We start from the raw sequence: 20,081 nt of genomic DNA on the forward strand, positions 1-20,081 counted from the left end.
TAGTGTCATCAATAGCAAATGAAGAATATAATGTTTTTTTAAGAAGGGAAATAAAATGAAGAAGTTGTATACGTTTTGAAAAGTACGAGATTTTAGAAGGTATTGCAGTCTCTCTTCACACTTTTCAGTGGTAGAGGAGGCCAGTAACTATCAGTCACTCCAGTGCATCATTTGTAATCATTAACCTGTAAGACTGATACAGCTGAGATGGTTCCATGATTTAGGTTTGCTGGGGTTTTTTTGGTCTACTCTTTTTGTGGTTAAGTAGCTTGTCAGTGATCTTTCAGAAGCTGTGCATACAAATGTACAAAAGCATACTTGCATTTACCGAGGTGAAACAAGCTGATGTCACCGTGCTGAGTCATGTAAAATCAAATCTATTTGTGCAACTAATTGTACTTTCCACCTGTTTTGAAAATAAGTACTTAGGACTCCTTTTGTGTTTCATTGTGATAAAATGGACACAAAACAAGGAGAAAAGAGCTACAGAAGCAAATGTCTTCTGTCCTCTCTAAGTAGATAATTAGAACAGGGTGGGTGATTCCACAGAGGTGCTGTTGCCAGGATTTCATGTTTGATGTTTACCTATCATGAATAATGTAACATATGATATACGTTGGTCAGTATGACAGCCATTTGGAAAGCCAAAGTGTTTGATAGCAGTGTAAATATCTCCTAGTACAAAGGTGTCTCTTACCTCTACTACTGTTAATTCCTTCTGCTTCTTCTAGCCACATTCCAAACAGCAGTGGAGCTTCTTTGTACATAGTTAGGCAATAAACAGCTGTAGGATTCAATAAGAAAAAAGTCCAGTTAAAGGGCTTGTATACTCTCCAGAAGATTGTTCTTATCTTTTATAAAATGGTTGTATCTATGAAGATGGAAAGAGAAAGTTGGAGTCTGGATTATGGAGGCATGGAGAGGAAGGCTTGAGCCACTGTGAGGAGGGTTATCTGAATATGTAGACAGTATGTCTAGATACCTCCAATTTTTAGCAGTCCTGTCTGTACCAACACTGCCAGCTCAAGTTTCTCCTTAAGGAAAATTCTCTGGTATAATGTAAGGTGTTATTTGCATAAAATATGAGAGTGTTTATACTGAAAAACCTTTAAAGTCATGTCTTATAACACTGGTGCTTCTGCTGAACAGTTTTTCTGATATATAATCAGTACTGTATTCATGGCCATTAAGAGCTGTTTCTGGTCCAATGTCAGTCACTGTACTCTTGATCCACTTCTGTTCTGCTTTACATTTCCTCATGTTACAGCCTTCTCTCATAGTTCCTTTCTTAATTTCTGACACTTCTGGAGAGGCAGGTGGTGGGGTCTGATCAAGGTTTGGATCAAAGCAAGGAGGGCTGGTTGGGCCCTTTGTTCTGTCTCTCCCAAGTTTCAGACAAAGTTAGCACTGGCTGGACCTGTGGAGCTGTGAATCCATTAGGTTGCATTTATATCTGTGGGCCCGTGCTGCTGTGAGGAAAGGAAAGCAAGAAACTATTAGGAGTACCTGAGTGTTTTGCTGCACTTGAGAGGAAAAAAATCTGCCCCAGGCTCAGTCCCCTTACTACATTTTCTCTGTAGCACAGACAAAAAGAATAACATGTGGGATAAGGACACAAATAATTTACTTTTTTTCTCAGGTATTTACTTATTCATGTTGTGAACCACTGAATAGGATGTCAGTGAAAACCTTGACCTTAACTGACTTCAATATAACCATCAAGTGCTTTTAATATTAAATAACTTCTGTGGGGCTTTCAACATTCTTTACAATTTTCAGCTTTTCTTTAAAACTTTTGTCAAATCTCCATGTTTTATTGAGCCTTTGACATTTAGTATTGGGCCTTCATGGTAAGCAGTAGTTTTAAACTACATTGTCTTAAGTTGATTTCTTTGCTGTGTATCTATATTTGGAAGATGTAGAACTTTTCCTTGAGATAAGCAACTCTTATTTATGTATAAATAGATACATATGTCTGGAAGACTCAGTGCAGTGGTTTTATGCTGCCTTACAAAAAGTCTAATAATACTTAGACATTGATGCAAATGCCTCTATTCCAGTAACATTTCTCCTCCCTCTTCAACCTAATGCAAACAAATTCTGTTGAACGTTTCTACAGCTGTTTGGAAAGAAAAGTCCCATCAGAAGTTATGGTTCAAACACTCTCATTTTAATATGAAGTGCATTGATTGCTATTAAAAATGATGGGGTGTTTTTTTTTCTAAGATTGCAAGGGAAACTGGATTTAATTTGAAAGAGGCTAAATTTAGATTAGGAATTAGGAAGAAGTTCTTTACGTGAACCATCATGATGGTGGTGATGCACTGGAACAGGTTGCCCAAAGAAGTTGTGAACGTTTCATCCCTGGAAGTGTCCAAGGCCAGGTTGGATGGGGCTTTGAGCAACCTGGTCTACTGGAAGGTGTCCCTGATATGACAGAGGATTTGAAACTGGATGATCTTTAAGGTACTTTCCAACCTAAAACATTTTATAAGATTCTGTGTTTATTTACACTAAATAATTCTTGTTCTAAAGCTTACTAGTTCACTGTTATAAAAAGCAAACACAGAAAACTTCAGTTGTTCTTAGACATCTGTCAAACCTCTGCCTTTGTTAGAAAGCATTTCTTTTTTGACCTTAGTAGTATGATTTATCTCTTGGTCCATTGTATAACCTCTGCTATGGAGAGACTTTTATTAACTTGTTTTTATATCATGAAAAGACCACAGTTTTTGTTGTGCTTGTCAAGAAATACATTGATATTATGCACAGAAAGTCAATAATCGTGTAAAACCAACTTTACTATGACACTGGATGATCAAAAAGCTGGTTTTAATTTTTGCTTTCTGCTATGAAATTTTATGCCTCCTTATTTGACTGGTCTGCCGTTTTGAGGTACCTGGTAAGTTGTGCAAATTCTCAAGGCTCCTTTTGCTTCCTCCTACAGTGCCCCCTAGGTTTGTGGTTCAGCCCAGTGACCAGGATGGGATCTATGGAAAAGCTGTCATTCTCAACTGCTCTGCAGAGGGTTATCCTGTTCCTACCATTGTCTGGAAGTACTCAAAAGGTAGGATTCCTCCAGTGATCACTGGTAACAGATTAATTCTGGTTTAGTAGCAGTTTACTCAGCCTGTGAGTTCCTAACTTAATCTTCATATTGCAGAGGCTGACTGGATGCAGTAAGGGAAATATCAGTCATGTTTATACTCTTCTTATATAATTTCTCTAAGCACTTAGTGCTGGCCATTGTCATAGACACAAGGCAGAACTAGATAGACTTTTGGTCAGCCTTGAAGACATCCTGGAGCTGTAAATTTGTGCCTGGGTTAGCTATGGCCTCAGCAGGCAAGTGATAAAATAGATGACCAAGAGAAAAGAGGTACTGCTTTAATTGAAACACCCTCAGAACAAGGTCCGCCAGCAGCATTTGGCTGATATTTTTTTCCCTTCAAAATTCATGATAACCTGGCCAACCATATCTTTTCAGCAAAGAAGAAAGGTCAGGTAGCATTAACATAAGCAGTAGTTCATTATGCGCTTTACATAATGCTTTAACATTTTCTTCTCATGTAACAGAGTATTAAAACTGGCCCCACTTGACCCTCAGTAACCATAAGAAATTGACTGCTTTTTAATTAAAATGTGCTGTCTTTTAGATTGCGTCTTTTGGCCAATTGTCTTCTGGTAGATTTTAGCAAGAAAACAAACTCTCTGAACAATGTATCCAGTCTAAATGAGTTAACTCTTAAAAAATAAAAAATAGGTGCTGTTGAGAAAAAATCCTTATATAATGCTCTATGTAATTTTTTATTTCCTTGGGATCTATAATATAATTATATTTGAAGATATACATTTATATTAATGTTGTATTTTATTTATTATCATATCATTATATTTTCAGAAAAAAGGTGAAGGAAGAGAAATGTTCATGTTAAAGACTATGCTTTTATTTGTAAATTCTGGTTTATGGGAAGAAGGATGCAGAGCTTCAAATTCCATTAATCTCAGTGGTATAAGGGGTTTTAATTATGAGTATAGGTCACGATGAAGTAATTCTGTTTTGTTGTGTTTGCATGTTGAAGGAGGAGGCCAAGCCAAGCTAGCTGGGTTGTAATTAACTGTGAAAGACAAGTGGCCCATCTTAATAAAGGAGAAATGGATAGTAGTTTGATTTTGATTTAGTTTGTTCCTGGAGTTTTCTCCAAATCAATTCTCTACTCTCAAGTGACTATTTTAAAGGTTTTCCACTAACAGCTCTGAAATTTTTAAGTCAAAGAAAGTTTTAGTATAAGTGATGTAGGCAAAGTCATCTAACAAAATTTTACCCAAAGTAACTCTAGGGGGAAACATCAGTATTTTTACAAAAGTCTGTATATTGCTAATGGATGACTGCAATTTCAGTACCTAGTCTAGGGTGCTCTACAGGTCAATGGGATATATGCTACATCTTCCTTTAAAGAGAAACATTATATAACTAGTTTGTGAGCAAGGTTTGTGCCCAATTCTGAAATAATTACTGAGGTGAGGCCATTGGAGTAAAGCAATTGGACCATAGTTCGTTTGTAAGTACCACAACAGAATAGAAAGGGCATCTGTACACCTGCAGGTAACTTTGTGTAACTGGCTTTTTATGTTGATGAAAAATGGAAAAAAAAAATTCATTTATTTGTACATCAGGATAGACAGGTAATGGAAACGGACTTACTGTCTGTAATTACAGTGGTCAATAATCAGCAAGAAGATGTTGATTTAAGCCCTTCAGATTTAAAGAGGCAATGGGCACGCGCTGAATCATAGAATCATAGAATAGTTAGGGTTGGAAAGGACCTTAAGATCATTTAGTTCCAGCCCCCCTGCCATGGTCAGGGACACCTCACACTAAACCATGTCACCCAAGGCCTCGTCCAACCTGGACTTGAACACTGCCAGGGATGGAGCATTCACAGCCTCCCTGGGCAACCCATTCCAGTGACTCACCACCAGTAAAGAATTTCTTCCTTATATCCAATCTAAACTTCCCCTGTTTAAGTTTGAACCCGCTACCCCTTGTTCTGTCACTACAGTCCCTAATGAAGAGTCCCTCCCCTGCATCCCTATAGGCCCCCTTCAGATACTGGAAGGCTGCTATGAGGTCTCCACGCAGCCTTCTCTTCTCCTGGCTAAGCAGCCCCAACTTTCTCAGCCTATCTTCATATGGGAGGTGCTCCAGTCCTCTGATCATCCTTGTGGCCCTTCTGTAGACTTGTTCCAACAGTTCCATGTCCTTTTTATGTTGAGGACACCAGAACTGCACACAATACTCCAGGTGAGGTCTCACAAGGGCAGAGCAGAGGGGCAGGATCACCTCCTGTCGACCTGCTGGTCACATTCCTTTTGATGCAGCCCAGGATACGGTTGGGTTTCTGGGCTGCAAGCACACACTGAAGCCTGCTCATGTTCATTTTCTCATCAACCAACACTCCCAAGTCCTTCTCTGCTGCTCTGAATCTCTTCTCTGCCCAACCTGTAGCTGGGCCTGGGATTGCTCCGACCCAGGTGTAGGACCTTGCACTTGGCATGGTTAAACTTCATGAGGTTGGCATCAGCCCACCTCACAAGCGAAACACAGGAGAATTCTGTCTGGGTATGAACAAACACATTTTTACCGTGAGGGTGGCTGAGCACCAGCACAGGTTGCCCAGAGAGGCTGTGGTGTCTCATCCTTGGAGATATTCAAAACCCGTCTGGACATGGTCCTGGGCAACCATTTTTTGGTAGCCTTTCTGGAGAAAAAGGGTTAGACCACATGACCTCCAGAGGCCCCTTCCAGCTTCAGTCAGTCTGTGATTCTGTGATTCATGAGCATGGAGTCCTCTTGCAGATTCACTCATGCATTTGTGTTTGATAAGCTGCTGTCACTGCTCAGGCGGGACTTTGGATGTAACAGCAGTGCAGAGTAAGAACAGTGCAGAGTAAGAAACAGTGAAGAATAAGAAGCCTTTGCAAACTGGTATGCAAAATTTTGCCCAGTTGTAGCTATCCTCAGGAATATCAGCCCTTTCATTTCTGGGAACACAGACTTTTTCCTAGAATTTTTCATGTGAAGAAAAATATAAGAAGTGAGTGCTTGCATCTATCTACTTGGGCAATCACTTGCAGACAGGTAGAGTTTGTGAAGCATAAATGTGGCTTCCAATTAAATTACAAGGAAAATGGCTTATTAAAGAAAAGAAAACAAACAAAACAATAAAAGGGGAAATGTGATATGCATGTGAATAAAATAGTTGAAAATCAACAGTCATGATTTATTTTTATGAAAATACTCTGTCTTTAACATTCCTTAGTTCACAGTATTGGCCACCAGACCTTCAGGGTAACTGTAAGTCTCTAAAGCAAACACTTTTAGGACTAGAAGGACTTTCAGTATGCATGGGTGGTCTTTTTTAGTATTCTAGATGTTCTACTCACGAGTCATTATAACTTGCTATTTTATACTAAATCATTCCCATATTTATTCATTGTATTTTCTCCTGGGCTGACTCAGCCAACTGCCAACACTAATTAATGCTGACAGATATTAACTTCCTGTACAGAAAGATGTATAAGAGAATTCCATTGAAGAAGACTAATTAATTATTTCCCTGAAAAATCCTGTCTCCTGCTGCCAAAGTAGGTTGTGAAAACCTTTGTTACAAGAACCGTACCTTAGTATATACTTAGAGAGTCCCTAATGATGGAGGAACCTGAACTTGCGGTGAGCCTCTGGACAGTATGGCATGTCAACATGGCAGCAATCCAATCCCTATTTCTAAATCACCCAGAATTTTATTTCCAAGGAAAAGTGTGTTTTTTCTTAAAACCAAAGTTGATACAGAAATCTTTGGCTTCTTGTCTCTTTATAGACTTTCATTTTTACATTACCGACAAACCTGGCACCTCATGTATACTTAATGGTCTCAGGTTCTTCTTTCTTTTTCTGTATTTTTTTCAACAATCCAAATAAATACTGGCTACAAATATGACAGAATAGAGATTTTATGTGTCATCAGTCAGCCAGCTGTAGGAGGAAACATGCAACACATGCAGTTTTCCATGTTACCTAAAGTTCTGTAAACAAGGTCCTAGAGGTCTCTTGAGTATACCATGTTTACTACAACAGAAACCCCTCTTAGTCATAAGAAATTCATTTGGTGTATGCATTACAGATGCATACTTATATGACTGTTCAGCTGTAATTGTCAATAATTTATCAGCCTCTAAATCTGAAACAAATGTTGTTTTTTACCCATGAACAGTCTTAAAATCTTCCTTTTCCATCTCCCCACTTCTGGTTCTTACATTCCAGCTTTGTGTTCCTTTTGCCCCTTTACCTTTAACATGGGCAAATTACTCCTACAGTTACATTCCAGAAGCCTGTCTTCTTTCCATTTAATGAATTCAATTTTGGCAAAGAAACATTCTGTTTGTTCTGATGATGTCAGAAGCCATTCATATTTTTATTGAATTAAGCATCTAGGAATAGGATGCTACAGTTTCTGCCTTTGTTTTTATTTAGAAAAAAAAACAAAAACAAAACAACTTTAATTCCTGACTAACCTATTTCCATGGGGGTCCTCCTTTAGGTGCTGGGGTTCCACAGTTCCAGCCGATTGCATTGAATGGTCGTATCCAGCTTCTCACAAATGGCTCCTTGCTGATTAAACATGTGCTAGAAGAAGACAGTGGATACTACCTCTGCAAGGTCAGCAATGATGTGGGAGCAGACGTCAGCAAGTCCATGTACCTCACTGTTAAAAGTAAGAACTAAAACACTTCTCTGTGACTCAGATTACCATTGAGTGAAAAAGGCTTGTCTACTGCATCCTCAGTTTAGAGGGACAGCAGGTGGAGAAGGAAGTGACAAATTTGTTTTGTTGGTTTTAATTTAATGTTGGCATTCAGCTGCATGTGGGAGCACCTGGAAGTTAGTACCGTTAATAAAAAAAAACATTGCTTAATAGGAGGAGAAAAGGGGACCTAAAGATGGAAAGGATTAACATCTCGTTTCAAAAATTTGTATGATGTCTATGAGCTACAGCTGAGTAATGAAGGGGAAGTAAGAAAATTCTTTGGTCCAGGGTAAAAAAAAAAATAACAAAGGAGAAATACCTGCAGCAACTATTAAAAGTCTCAGAAGTTGAAGAAAATATGAATTTAAAACTCCCTTAAACAATTCCATAGGTAGCTATTATAGGTATAATTACAGTTGATACCACAAGATACCATAACATACTATGAAATATTACAGATGCAGCCACAGTAGTCATTTTGACTTAGTCACTGCAAGTAACATCAGAAAATGCATCCAGCTCTGTTGAATTTGTATTGCGTACACAGCCTCAATTTATCTGTACTTCCTGGGCACAAGAGCAACCTGATTTTCAGGTGCGTGCTAGCTATAACTCCTCCAAACATGAACACAGCTAAGAATATAGAGGAAATATTATGAAAAAAAAGAAGTTGTAGAGATAATATAATTCTCACTAAAGAAGCAACTAATGACACTGCAACATAGAATCATAGAATAGTTAGGGTTGGAAAGGACCTTTAGATCATTAGTTCCAACCCCCCTGCCATGGGCAGGGTCACCTCACACTAAACCATCTCATCAGCCTTCGTTCCTGGCTGACCTGTTAGACTAGTATTGATGGAGGTCACCAAGCCATGCACTTTCATGTTTGTAAGGTTTTTGAAGATAGACTGAGTGCTTTGAAATTTAGAGATGTCAATTAGCCTGAAAAAGGTTTGCTCTTGAAAGTGAAAATTTTTTTTCTTTTTTTTTTTTTTTTTTTTTAAAAAGTAAAATCCAACTTATTCTATATTGGTGAGCTGTATTTTAGACCATCAAAGTTTAGGTTTAGGGTCATTGTTTGTTGCAATATCAGCGAATGAATAACTAAATTATTTGAAAGGAACAGTGTTAACTTTATTGGATTTGAAAGCCTCAGTACCTCAGATGTCCTCTCCACTCTGTTATACCACAGTGGCTTTGTCTTCTGAAAAATAACACAATATCCCATTATCTCAAGCAAGTGCATTAATTGCATACCTTTTTTCTGTTGATCAGTAGAAGTTCCAGCTTCTGCAGTTTCCACAACTGGCCATTTTGGGGCCAATCTTCAACTGTAGTAGCAATACACTGCTGTAATATGCTACAGAAAAACAGCTTTCCTCTGGTTGACAGCCACACACACTGCCTGTCTGATCACTGCATGCAGTTTCATGTGTGATAAAAGAGCATCCCTTATCAAATAGGAGCAGGAGCTTCCCTGGAGAGTCAGTTGCTGTTTCAATCTAATGAAAACCCCTCCAGCTCTGAGATAGCAGGCAAGCATGTCTATACACCCTCACACATCCACACTAACACACGTACTGCTCCCAGCATGGATGTTAGAGCAAATGCCATTAGCGTGTTAGTGTGTACACACAAGAGCATATGTTGGCTTTAGCTTTATAATCAAGCACACATTAAGGAGAAGCTGGTCTGGGGAAGTGTGCCATGGTGGGCTTCAGGTATAGCTGGATCCCCTCTTCTGGCATTGTGATTATAGCACATAATATGTCAGGTGGAGTGACACCAAAGTGAAAGCCTGGACATTTATTGTCTCTGATACTCTATCTTATAATTTGCCATTATCTTTTTCTGTCTGGCTGTTCTGGCTCTTTTACCCTCACTCCCACAAGCCTGTTTCTGGACCCTAGTCCTCAGGTTCCTACTACTAGATAAAAACCTTGGACTTCCTTGTGACAAATTGGTTTCCCTCCCTCCTTCAGTCTACGTATGGGTTGTCTGTGAACAGTAGCTCAAATCATCTGATGAAAAAGTAAAGTGGCTTAGATATAATCACTGATTGCGAAACTAGACTGCCTCTCAGAAAGAAAGACATGGCAACAGTGCCTTTACAGCCACTTCCTTTGTATCTTAACTGTCCCTTGTACCACAGACACCTCAGGTATGCAGATGCTAACCATTGATAGCACCAGTGCAAACTTAAGAAAAGCCAACCTCTTATGCATAGGTGATTCTTCTCCTCCATGTTTGATAGAAGTTTTCACCTACTCTGTTAGTAACAGAGCTGGATAATTTTTTTGCCTTTGATAGATCCTGTGACAAATCTCTTAAATGTGGCTGGATGCTTTACTCTTCCAGAATTTCCAGTTTCACCTGTATCTAAACAGAAAAGCTACTGACCTTTGATGTCAAAAAAGGATAGACAAATTTTTGTTTTGTTTGTTCAGGAGTGGACAGATTAAGCATCAACATAATATATTTCCATGACTTGCAGCCTCTAAAATTGACAGGCATTTTCTTAGTGAAGCCCATCTTCCCACATTACCCACCAAGTATATCTGCGTTCCTGAGCAAAAGCAATCCCACGAATGGGTTTGCCTTTACCTGAAGCAAGAATAACACAGACTGTCTTCCCCAGCAAATTTTTTATGTGCACCACAGGAGCTTTATCCCCTTCTACAGCATGCAAAATTTCTGACTGGGCTGGGCCAGCCCTGTTGGCAGATCCTCTGGCATTGACCAACCAGCTACAGCTATAAACTGACTTGGCCTGATTAACAAGACTTTTAATGCTGAGAAGAAAATGGTAGTAATTCCAGATACATGTTTATATAGAGCCTCATCATTTGTTACATGACACCTTCATGTCAGAGTAGCTGGTTCAATTTATATGCTGAAGGGAGATTGCATGAGGAGGGACTGCAAAGCAAAAAGATGAGAGCAAAAGAAAGATGCTTCAGGAATGCTAATAGAAATGTGGAAAGAAAGAGCTGTCAGAGTCAATGCTGAATCAGGAACCATAGGGCTAGAATGATAGCCATGAAAGCAGAGCATCTTCACTTAGCAGCTATTATCCTTCTCCTTTTCTTTTCAAGAAATGGACATAAAAATCATGATCAGTGATTTTTTTCCTCTGAACCAATGATAAGTTGTTCTCAAATTCTGTATTCACTTAGACATACAATATTAGAAAATTATGAGAGAGATCTGGAATAAGGATTCTAGTGCTGCCTTGAGAAATGACTCCTGGGATGAGAAGGGTTCTAAAGAATTTCTATAGAGGATAATGAGCCTTTAGCATGAAGGGAAGAGCTAAAATTATTTAAAGATTGCCTGGAAGTCACAAGGGAAGAGATGTCTGCTTAAAATGGACTGCCTGCCTGCCTTCATCTGAATAAATGTCACACTCCCTAATTCCACTTTAGGGGCAATATATAACACAATAGAATGGTATTGTGAAAAAAATTCCCTGCTGAAAAGCAAATTTCATTAAGGTATGTATGTTCCTATGTAAATACTCTGTTGAAGTTAGTCATGTTAGCCCTGCTCCTTCTCAAATCTCTCACTTATTTTCATGTCAGTGTGGAGCCTGAGAAGTTTTAATCTGATAACCAAAACATTTCCAACAAATCCTGTCTGCCAAGAAAACAGAATTGCTCCATTCACTTACCTCCCAAACATGCTTCTTAACTATTGCATTATATGTGTCTAATATATAAACCTGAAACTGTTAGACAGACCCACACCTTCTTCCAGAAGTAAAATACTAATCCCAGCTAATAATTTTAATGCTAAGTTTCTTAAACTTTTTTTTTTTTTTTAACTTTAAAAAATTATCTATGAGAAGACCTGCTGGAATAACATAAAAGACTGTTTGGGAACAGAAGACTTGACAGTGTACAAGTGAGTGTAGTGCTCTGTTTCTGCAGCTACCTGGGTCTTGGTTGTGGTAATTTACCACCCTGTACGTCTGCTGCCTCTGCTTCCCTTATAGGGCCTCTCGTCCATGTTGACCACACCCTATTTCCAGCACAATCTGTTTATTTCCATCTTCAGACAATTCATGGAATAAAAAAGCCCCAATCACACAACTAGCTACCGCAGCAAAAGAAATAAAAAAATAATAAACACAAATAAACCCAAAAGATGCTTATGAAGGAAGATCCTGGATCTAGTGAAGATGTTCCTTCCATTGCTAGCTAACAGTTGTTCCCCAGTGTGGTTGAAGCACTGCAGCATTTGTGTATTAAAATGCATAGAAGTCTATGCATGGCTTCCTCTGTGAAACTTTCTAGGGGCAAGATAAAAGCACACTTCCTACATGGCCAGTCAGATGAGTTTACTTTGCTACAACACCTGCAGTAAAGCCAGCAAGGTGTGATGGAGAGCTCACTGTGCTCTGCTCACCAGAGTGCTTCTAGATACTTGGTTTAGCCTTGTTGAGAATATAGGAATGTTGAGATCTCTCCAACTGCTACTTTTCCTTGTATGTGAAAAGAATCGCCTTTATACATAGGTGTTAGCCTTCTGTTTATGTTCAATTTTTTATTAAAAATGCATATATCCCACAAGATGTAAGTGTGGCACTGGCTCTGCATTTGCTAAGCTAGATTATCCATGATTTGTTGTAAAGGAAGATTAAAATCACTGTCTCCGACACCTTCAAAAAATGCTTATAGTAAGAACAGTAATCATACTATGTCAAACTCACCTGAACCCAGTTATTTTGATATTTATTAATCTATCTGTTGTGGTTTAACCCCAGCCGGCAACTAAGTACAGTGCAGCTGCTTGCTCACCATCCCCAGGGAGAGGGGGAGGAGAACTGGAAATAAGGTAAAACCTGTGGGTTCAGATAAAAACCTTTAATAATTGAAATAAAATATAATAACAATAATAAATCATAATGAAAAGGGAGATAACAAAAAGAGAGAGGAATAAAACCCAAGAAAGACAAGTGATGCACAATACAATTGCTAGTCACCGGCTGACTGATGCCCAGTCCATCCCTGAATCAGCAATCAGCCAACTCCCGCCAATTTATGTACTGAGCATGATGTTCTATGGTATGGAATAGCCCTGTGGCTAATTTGGGCCAGGTGTCCTGTGTCTGCTCCTGCCCAGCTTCTTGTGCCTCTCTTCACTGGCACAGCACAGAAAGCTGAAAAGTCCTTGACTTAGAGTAAGCACTACATAGCAATAGCTAAAGCGTCAGTATGTTATCAACATTATTCTCATACTAAATTCAAAACCACAGCACTGTACCACTGTACCGGCTACTAGGAAGAAAATCAGCTCCATCCCAGCTGAAACCAGGACACTGTCTTTGCTCCATATATTTTTACAGTTCCATGATCTGTAAATATTTTTTTCTGTGGAAAAAAATGACACCCAAAAAAAACAAACAAAAAAACCCACCAAAACCCAAACAAAAACAAACCTAAAACCAACCAACCAACCAAAGCGCCCTGGTCTGTGTACACTGCTTTATTGTTTTATCTTCCTGATATTCTGCCATTTTTAAACAAAAGTATTTTTGATTTCTTTGCTTTTTCATACTTATTTTGCACTTATTTCAGGTAGAGTACATTTTTGACCAATGAATTTGGCTAAAATTGTAGAAATGTCTAGTTGGAGTACTTGCATATGTCCTCAGAATTAAAGAGTAAGGGAAAAGGAAAGAAAACCAAAAATAACTTCAGTGAAGTGAAAGTACTCTTGTATCCAAAAGTCTCCTTTCTCATAAGCTTGTGAGCTGCCGTTTTCTACCTTTGCCCTTACCCTCATGACAGATAGCTCTCTATTTCACCACCTATTTCTTGGCAAACAAAGGCAAAAACTATGTTAAATATGAGTATATGAAAGAACTACAGTGCAGCTCAGCTTAAAATCCAGTGGCAGTGAATTGTAACACTCTATCTCTTTTAATTATTTATTTTCATTAAATACACAGTCTAAAAGATGCTGTAAGAAAGCTACAGTAAATCTTGGAAACACAAAATTCTCCCTAGACACAAATACTTTCTCTTTTTAGTAAAACAGCCTTCCCCCCCCCCCCCCTTCACTATGGGAGGTCCTCCCACTATGAGAAATGAACAGGGTCTGAATGCTGTTTTCTGTTTCTTCAGACCACTGGCACAGCTTTGATTTAGGGACTTGCACTTTAATCACCCATCATGTGTCATTACCCCAACAGGCGGCAGCAGCCGCAAGATACAAGCTCCAATAAATTGCACTGAAAATCGCTGAAGCGATCCTTTGTTGATTTTCCTTTACAGCTATTCAATGGCAGATCAGCTGTCATAACAACACAGTGCCTGTGGCAACAGGGTGAAATTAAACGTGAAGTATGTTCAAGGTAGCTGGTAGGAAGCTGGAATACCCCTTTTCCTCTGTACATTCAAATGCTTTCTACTTCCCTCAGTAATGCCAAGCCTGTGGCAATTGGCTAAAACGAATGCTTTCTCTTGTAAGATAATTGCCAGATGTACTGCAGTACAAATGCTTAAGTGCTTTTGTATGCAAATCTTTGCAATACTCTAATTTAAGGAAAAGAGGAGAGGTAAAGACTTCTCTCTTTTAAAAAAATGTATTTTTCTAATTGGATGGAAGGAGAAAAAGAATATAGCAGCCCTTTTTCTTTTCTTCAAGGCTGTTTGCACAGTAGTGTTTCTAGCAGGAAGGTGAAACAGATTTCTCTTTAGCTAGCTAGCTAACAAAAAAGTACACATAGGTTCTGCTGTACCTTTTCTGTTTGTGGGCTCTTTTTCAGAATAGCTGTATATCTCAGCCTTATACTGCCCAAATAGCAACATTCAAAAGGAAGCAAGAATGAGATTTATTTTCAGAGTTTTCTTTCTATTGAAATGTTCATAGTAGATGCAGAATATTGAGTCTTCCACGGAAAAACTGAGCAGTTTAACAAAGTTGTGATGATTTCATCTTTTGAATGCCTTCACATCTTCACATTACTTAGAAAGCCTTCTAAGGGGTATGATTTGCAAGGTATATACTCTAGTTTTATTTTCTCCCTTTACTGAACACAGTAATAATTACACACAGAAAAAACACAGATATTTTAATTGTCCTCCTTTCTCAATCTGAATACCTCTTGTGTGCTGTTAAATTAGTAGCTTGTTCAGAGAAGGTTTTATATGGCTCTCAGATTACAATAAACTCTGTGGCCAACTTTGGCCAGCTGTGGTCAGTAGACTCCAAGCAACAGAGTTAATTTCAGATCAAGGATTACAGCTCCTATGTCTCCAAACACTGTTGAAACAAGACTTGAAAATAACATCTGCTGTGCTCTCCTTTAATTGAGACGGTAGCGTTGCAGTGATTTATACAGGCTAGATAGATTATCCATTCATAATAACCTTAACTGAGAAAGTAAGCTCACAAATTTCTGTATATTGTATTTGGCAAAAACTGCAAACCCTACTGTGCTAGAATACAATAAACGGTAATCCTTAAAAGATTCTTATCTGGGAGGAAATATTCTAGAAATTATTCTTTCTGATAATTTAGAAGGTCATTTTCTTGAAAGAGAGTTTAAAATGTAACTATTCAGGTTTAGGGTTGCCTTCATGTGAAATGTGAATGAATACTTCTGAAACACAATATGTCCCAATAAACTTTTAAGAAACTTATGTGCTGGTAAGCATAGGATGCTCGACAGACAGGTTTTCAGGATTACTCATCTTGAAGTTACCTATTACTCATCTACCAGGTTTAGTTTAGCAAACATTACTCCTCCTCCTAGTTTGATAGGACAGGTGGAAGATCTTCAAGTCTCTGATGGTTCATTGTTGTCTTCCTTTCCACATCTGACTGCAAAGAAGTTGAGCGCCCTTCTTCTAGCTGTGCCACTGTGCCCCTCCTGGGCTCTGTGCTGTTTCTAAGCCTTTTTTGAGAGTGGGAAGAGACCATCTGAGGGTGTGAGTCACTGATAGACCTGCAGTAGCTCAGCTGACTCCTTTGGGTGCAACAGCTTTGCAGCACACACTCAGAGCATCATATTCAGAAGCACAGCAGTGGACCACTTAAGTGGTCGGAGCTGGATGTGATGGCTTTAAGAGGCTGTGGTCACATCTATCATATGAGACCGCATCAACTAGAATATAGGGAGAGAAATGAATAGACATGGTAATTAAATTTGAACACATAACTCAGAAATTCTCATCAGAACACACCGCTCATGCAAAACAATTTTTTTTTTCTGATGTTTTCTAGAAATTATGAAGTGGTTCTAAATCTCAAAGTCAGCTACACAAAAGTATGTCTTCATATAAATAGAGTTAGGACAGTGTCCTGATAGGTTCTTTCTTTTTTCCCTATAATCTGTGTGGTAATGGAATAATGACTAAACACTAACCATGCCATATATTCAGTAGTGATGTTTGCTGGTTTATCTAGAGTTAAACTGATTTCAAATGCAGCATGTATGTAGGTACAGAGTCTCATTTTTTGTTTAATATTTACCTTAAGGAGCATTTAATGCTCATAGAGTATATAATTCCCTGGGTTATCGTGTTTGTTTTATTAAGCCAAGTAATTTTTCTGAGTAACATTTTACAATACAGATGCTGCTGTGAATATATCTGTTTCATTTGTGTGGTGGGAGCTGTATGCACTGTGTTGCTGGGTTTAATATTTGCTTCTAGTGGAGGACATACACGCGTGATCTATTGTTGCTTATTTTTACTTTTGCTATGTCATCAAGAATTGGGCCTACATCTCACTAACAAAGTTTAAATAAACTTAAATCAAGAGAGCATTGTAAAACAATATTGAGATATAAATTAATTTAGCTGTGTGTGTCGTATATGTGAGTATTCCACTTCAGAAAAGCTATCTGTTATCGTACCATGGTTTTCCCTTCCCTTTTTCCTTTCCCTTTTCCTTTCCCCTCATCTCTTTTCTCTGTGTCTAGTCATGCTAGCTTTAAGGTACTTCTCATTTACACAGTACCTATATTCCACCAGGACAAAGCCTGAGGCTCAGAGAGGATGGTATTCTTGTGTCTCACATCATTTTCCCTTCACAGACACTGGTGCTTCTTCCTCTTCCTTGCTGTTGCCATTCCGCTACCTTACATCTCTGTGACCACTTCCTCTTTTTTAAAAATCCTTTTCCATCCATATTCATTCTTCTATTTATCCGTTTCAGAGCTCCCCATTATTATTCTCATATGAGTTTAGGATTTGCAGAATACCGTTTGAACAGCAAAAATAGTGGACAGTCTTAAATGACAGTATTTCATTTTACATACCAGACGTTCTTCTGTACTTTGAATGACCCAATCACATCTTTTTCAGCACAGGAACTGTGTTTCAAAAGGTTATTCACTGTTTCTCATTATTGAATGCTGTTGGGGGACCTGCATGGTGATTCTTCATAAATTTATATTGTATCTATTTATTTATTTAATGTGGCTGATTTTTTATCTTTAATTCAATGTAAAACCTGTAGTAAAAAAAAAACAAAAAACAACAACAAAAAAGTAAATAAGGTAGTTTATATACAAATATTTTATGCTTTGGATAAGAGTTTATTTCTTTTCAAATGTATCAAATGTCACTATTAGCCAAAGACAATCTTTTACAACTGCTTGCATCAGTGCAATTTAAAGCCTTTTTCAAAGCAAGCAATTTTGCCTTGAAATATAAAGAGTTGGTTTTTTTTCTCTTCAAAATAGTTTTTCAAGAATTGAATGCTAGCTTTGTTCATATGCCTCTGTGAAAATCCTACGATGGTACTCAATATAAATACTGTGTATAGATTCTGTGATAATCAAGATAAAAACAAAAAATAAATTCAAATCTGGGAGGTGAGAGACAGGAACAGAATATACAAGGTGTATATATATATATATATATATATAATATACAGTAGAGCTGTCTACAAGCTGAAGAAGCTGTATGCAGGAGAATTTAAGGGATTGCTTCCCATACCTCTTCCTGCTCTGAATGTCAGGGATAATCAGAAGAAAGGATTTGCAAGTGCAGATTTTCTTTCAGCAATTTAGATGTATTTGGTTTGTGGGAGACAGGTTTTCTTCCCCCTAGACTGTGTTCCTAAACATTACAATTCATCTTCTGCATCAGTGTCTGAGCTCCCTTCAGATTGTTCATTCAGTAATTTGCTTGATATGTGATGCTTGAACATATCTTAATCTGTCACTTTTATGTTTCTTGGAAAAAAAAAGAAAGTGTCCATTTATGGCCACAGCAATTGATTCTGGAGTGTCTTCACGGTGTAGATAACTAAAGCATGTCTCCATTTTTAGATAAATCTTATTAGGATCCTGCAGGGTTACGAAATGAATTGATTTAGTCTGTCAAACCAGGAGATAATGAAAGAATGAGCTCTTACTGTTGGCCTAATTACTTATGATTAATCTAACCCAATCATTTGGTTTTTTTCTTTTAACTGTCTCCATCAGGCCACAGAATAATTAGTCTTACATTCACTTTTTGTTTCCTTTTCCATAGTGAGATAGAATATTTGATCATGTAGGAATTGGGTTGTCTAGGCAGTATGTACGTCTTTGAGACATTAATTTTACCTTCTCTGTCATAATTTATTCAGTGCTTAGCTTCCACCTGGCAAATTCCTGGTAGCCCCTGGGAAAGCAGTGTTGTGAAACTGTATGGATGTAAGGTGAGCACATGACCAAATTCAGAAAAGAGAAAAGGTTCTTCAGGGAGGGAATAGATGCTGTAGTTCCAGCTACAGTTCTTGACTTGTGAAACAGTATTTTCCATTAATATTTTTACCTTGTTTAGAAGTGTGCAAACCTTCCTGCTGGTTTTTCAAAAGACTAAGCAACGCAACAGTATCCATGAAGAATTTAAATGTTTATTGGAAGTTGTCCACTGTATGCATTTATTAGAACATTAGAACAGAACTCCCTGTGCAGGTGCAGGTGGGTCCACGTGATTTAAATTGTTTTAGCTGTGACGGCTGTGAGTCTGCATCCTGCCATATTTCCCCGTGCAAGCTGATGTGTTCTCAGGCAAACAAGAAAGCAGCCTAGTTTGTCAGTTATTGGCAAAGACATTATTTAAATTTCTAGCTTTTATGATTGAAACTTCTGTTGTAAGTTTCTGTACTTCATTTTCCAAAATATCACGTTATGTCATTATGCTGTAAAAGTCCAGCAAGATCTCTTTCTCTTATTTGATCTATGTAAATTAATGGCCTCAGTTGCCAGTATCTCATTGTGCCCGTGTGCATGAACATGTTTGCACTCATATAAACGTGTTGTTTAATGCATACTGAAAAGAAAGAATGCAAAAAAGGAACAAAACCCATCCAGATCTGATCAGATGATAAAAGTTTTTCCTGATTGTATTTCTTATGCTGTTTACTTAGCTGTAATGAAGCTGTCAGGGACACACAGGAAATGACTGATCTTTGGTTCATCAGATGGAGGTTACAGATTTCAAATGTTTTCAGCAAAAAACAATTACACATCCTTTTTTTTAGGAAAAAAAATAGAGCTATGATGGGATACCTGCTTTCATTAAACACAATTCTTGTCTGTGACATTCCCGTTTTTTTTGTTTTTTTCCCCACTACATTTAATTCTTTAAGTACATCCCAAAAAAAAAAAAATCTAAGCTTTATATTTCTAAAGCCATTTCTTCATTCTTAAAGCAGAACCCTGATTTATAAATATAGTGCACATGCAATTGTCTTTCACATAATCGGTGACATGCTAAATTATACTTAGCAAAGCAGATGGCTATCAAGGAATTTTGTCATATATTGCTAGGAGTTGGTTTGGGGTTTTGTTGTTGTTGTGTTAAGGTTTGATTTATACTTTAAAGGAAAAGGTTCTGTATATTTATTGTATGCCATGCTCTGAAAGTTGACGTAATTAAGCTCCAGCAAATGTTGTAACTCTTTGGAAACGTAGCAATTGATGTCAATAGTCTGGCTTTCAGTCATGTTTACAAGTTCTGTCAGTTAGTTTCCCTATTCTGAACTTTTCTTGCATTAATGTTAGAAATAAGAGGCTAAATCATATTGCCAGTGACCTAACACGAACATCTTTCTACTAATTGTTGTGTCATATTGAGAGATAAGTGAGAAACAATCCTGTTCTCTTACCTCGATCTCTTTCTTCACAAAGGTTTTCAAAGGATCAAAAGTCTTTTCTAAAAGATAAATTATATAAACTTATGACCACAAAATGAGAGAGAATGAGACAGAAAAAAAGAATACCTCAGCAGAGCTATTACATAAGCACGTTTTTCTGCAAATC

The 20,081-nt window shown here is 37.9% G+C and overlaps 1 protein-coding gene across 3 annotated transcripts in view; it reads left to right on the forward strand.

Moving 5' to 3' along the window:
- Positions 1-20,081, forward strand: part of DSCAM (DS cell adhesion molecule) — a 455,521-nt gene that overhangs the window by 313,764 nt on the left and 121,676 nt on the right. For all 3 annotated transcript variants that reach the window (XM_061453544.1, XM_061453545.1, XM_061453546.1), the window contains 2 exons: positions 2,948-3,067; positions 7,602-7,775. In XM_061453544.1, coding sequence (XP_061309528.1) covers positions 2,948-3,067; positions 7,602-7,775 — 294 coding nt within the window. The remainder of the gene's footprint in view (positions 1-2,947; positions 3,068-7,601; positions 7,776-20,081) is intronic.

Source organism: Pezoporus flaviventris, unplaced genomic scaffold (assembly GCF_033815535.1).
Source record: "Pezoporus flaviventris isolate CSIRO_AGI_PZ_B2104156 unplaced genomic scaffold, CSIRO_AGI_Pfla_v1 ptg000015l, whole genome shotgun sequence".
Taxonomy (NCBI): Eukaryota; Metazoa; Chordata; class Aves; order Psittaciformes; family Psittacidae; genus Pezoporus; species Pezoporus flaviventris.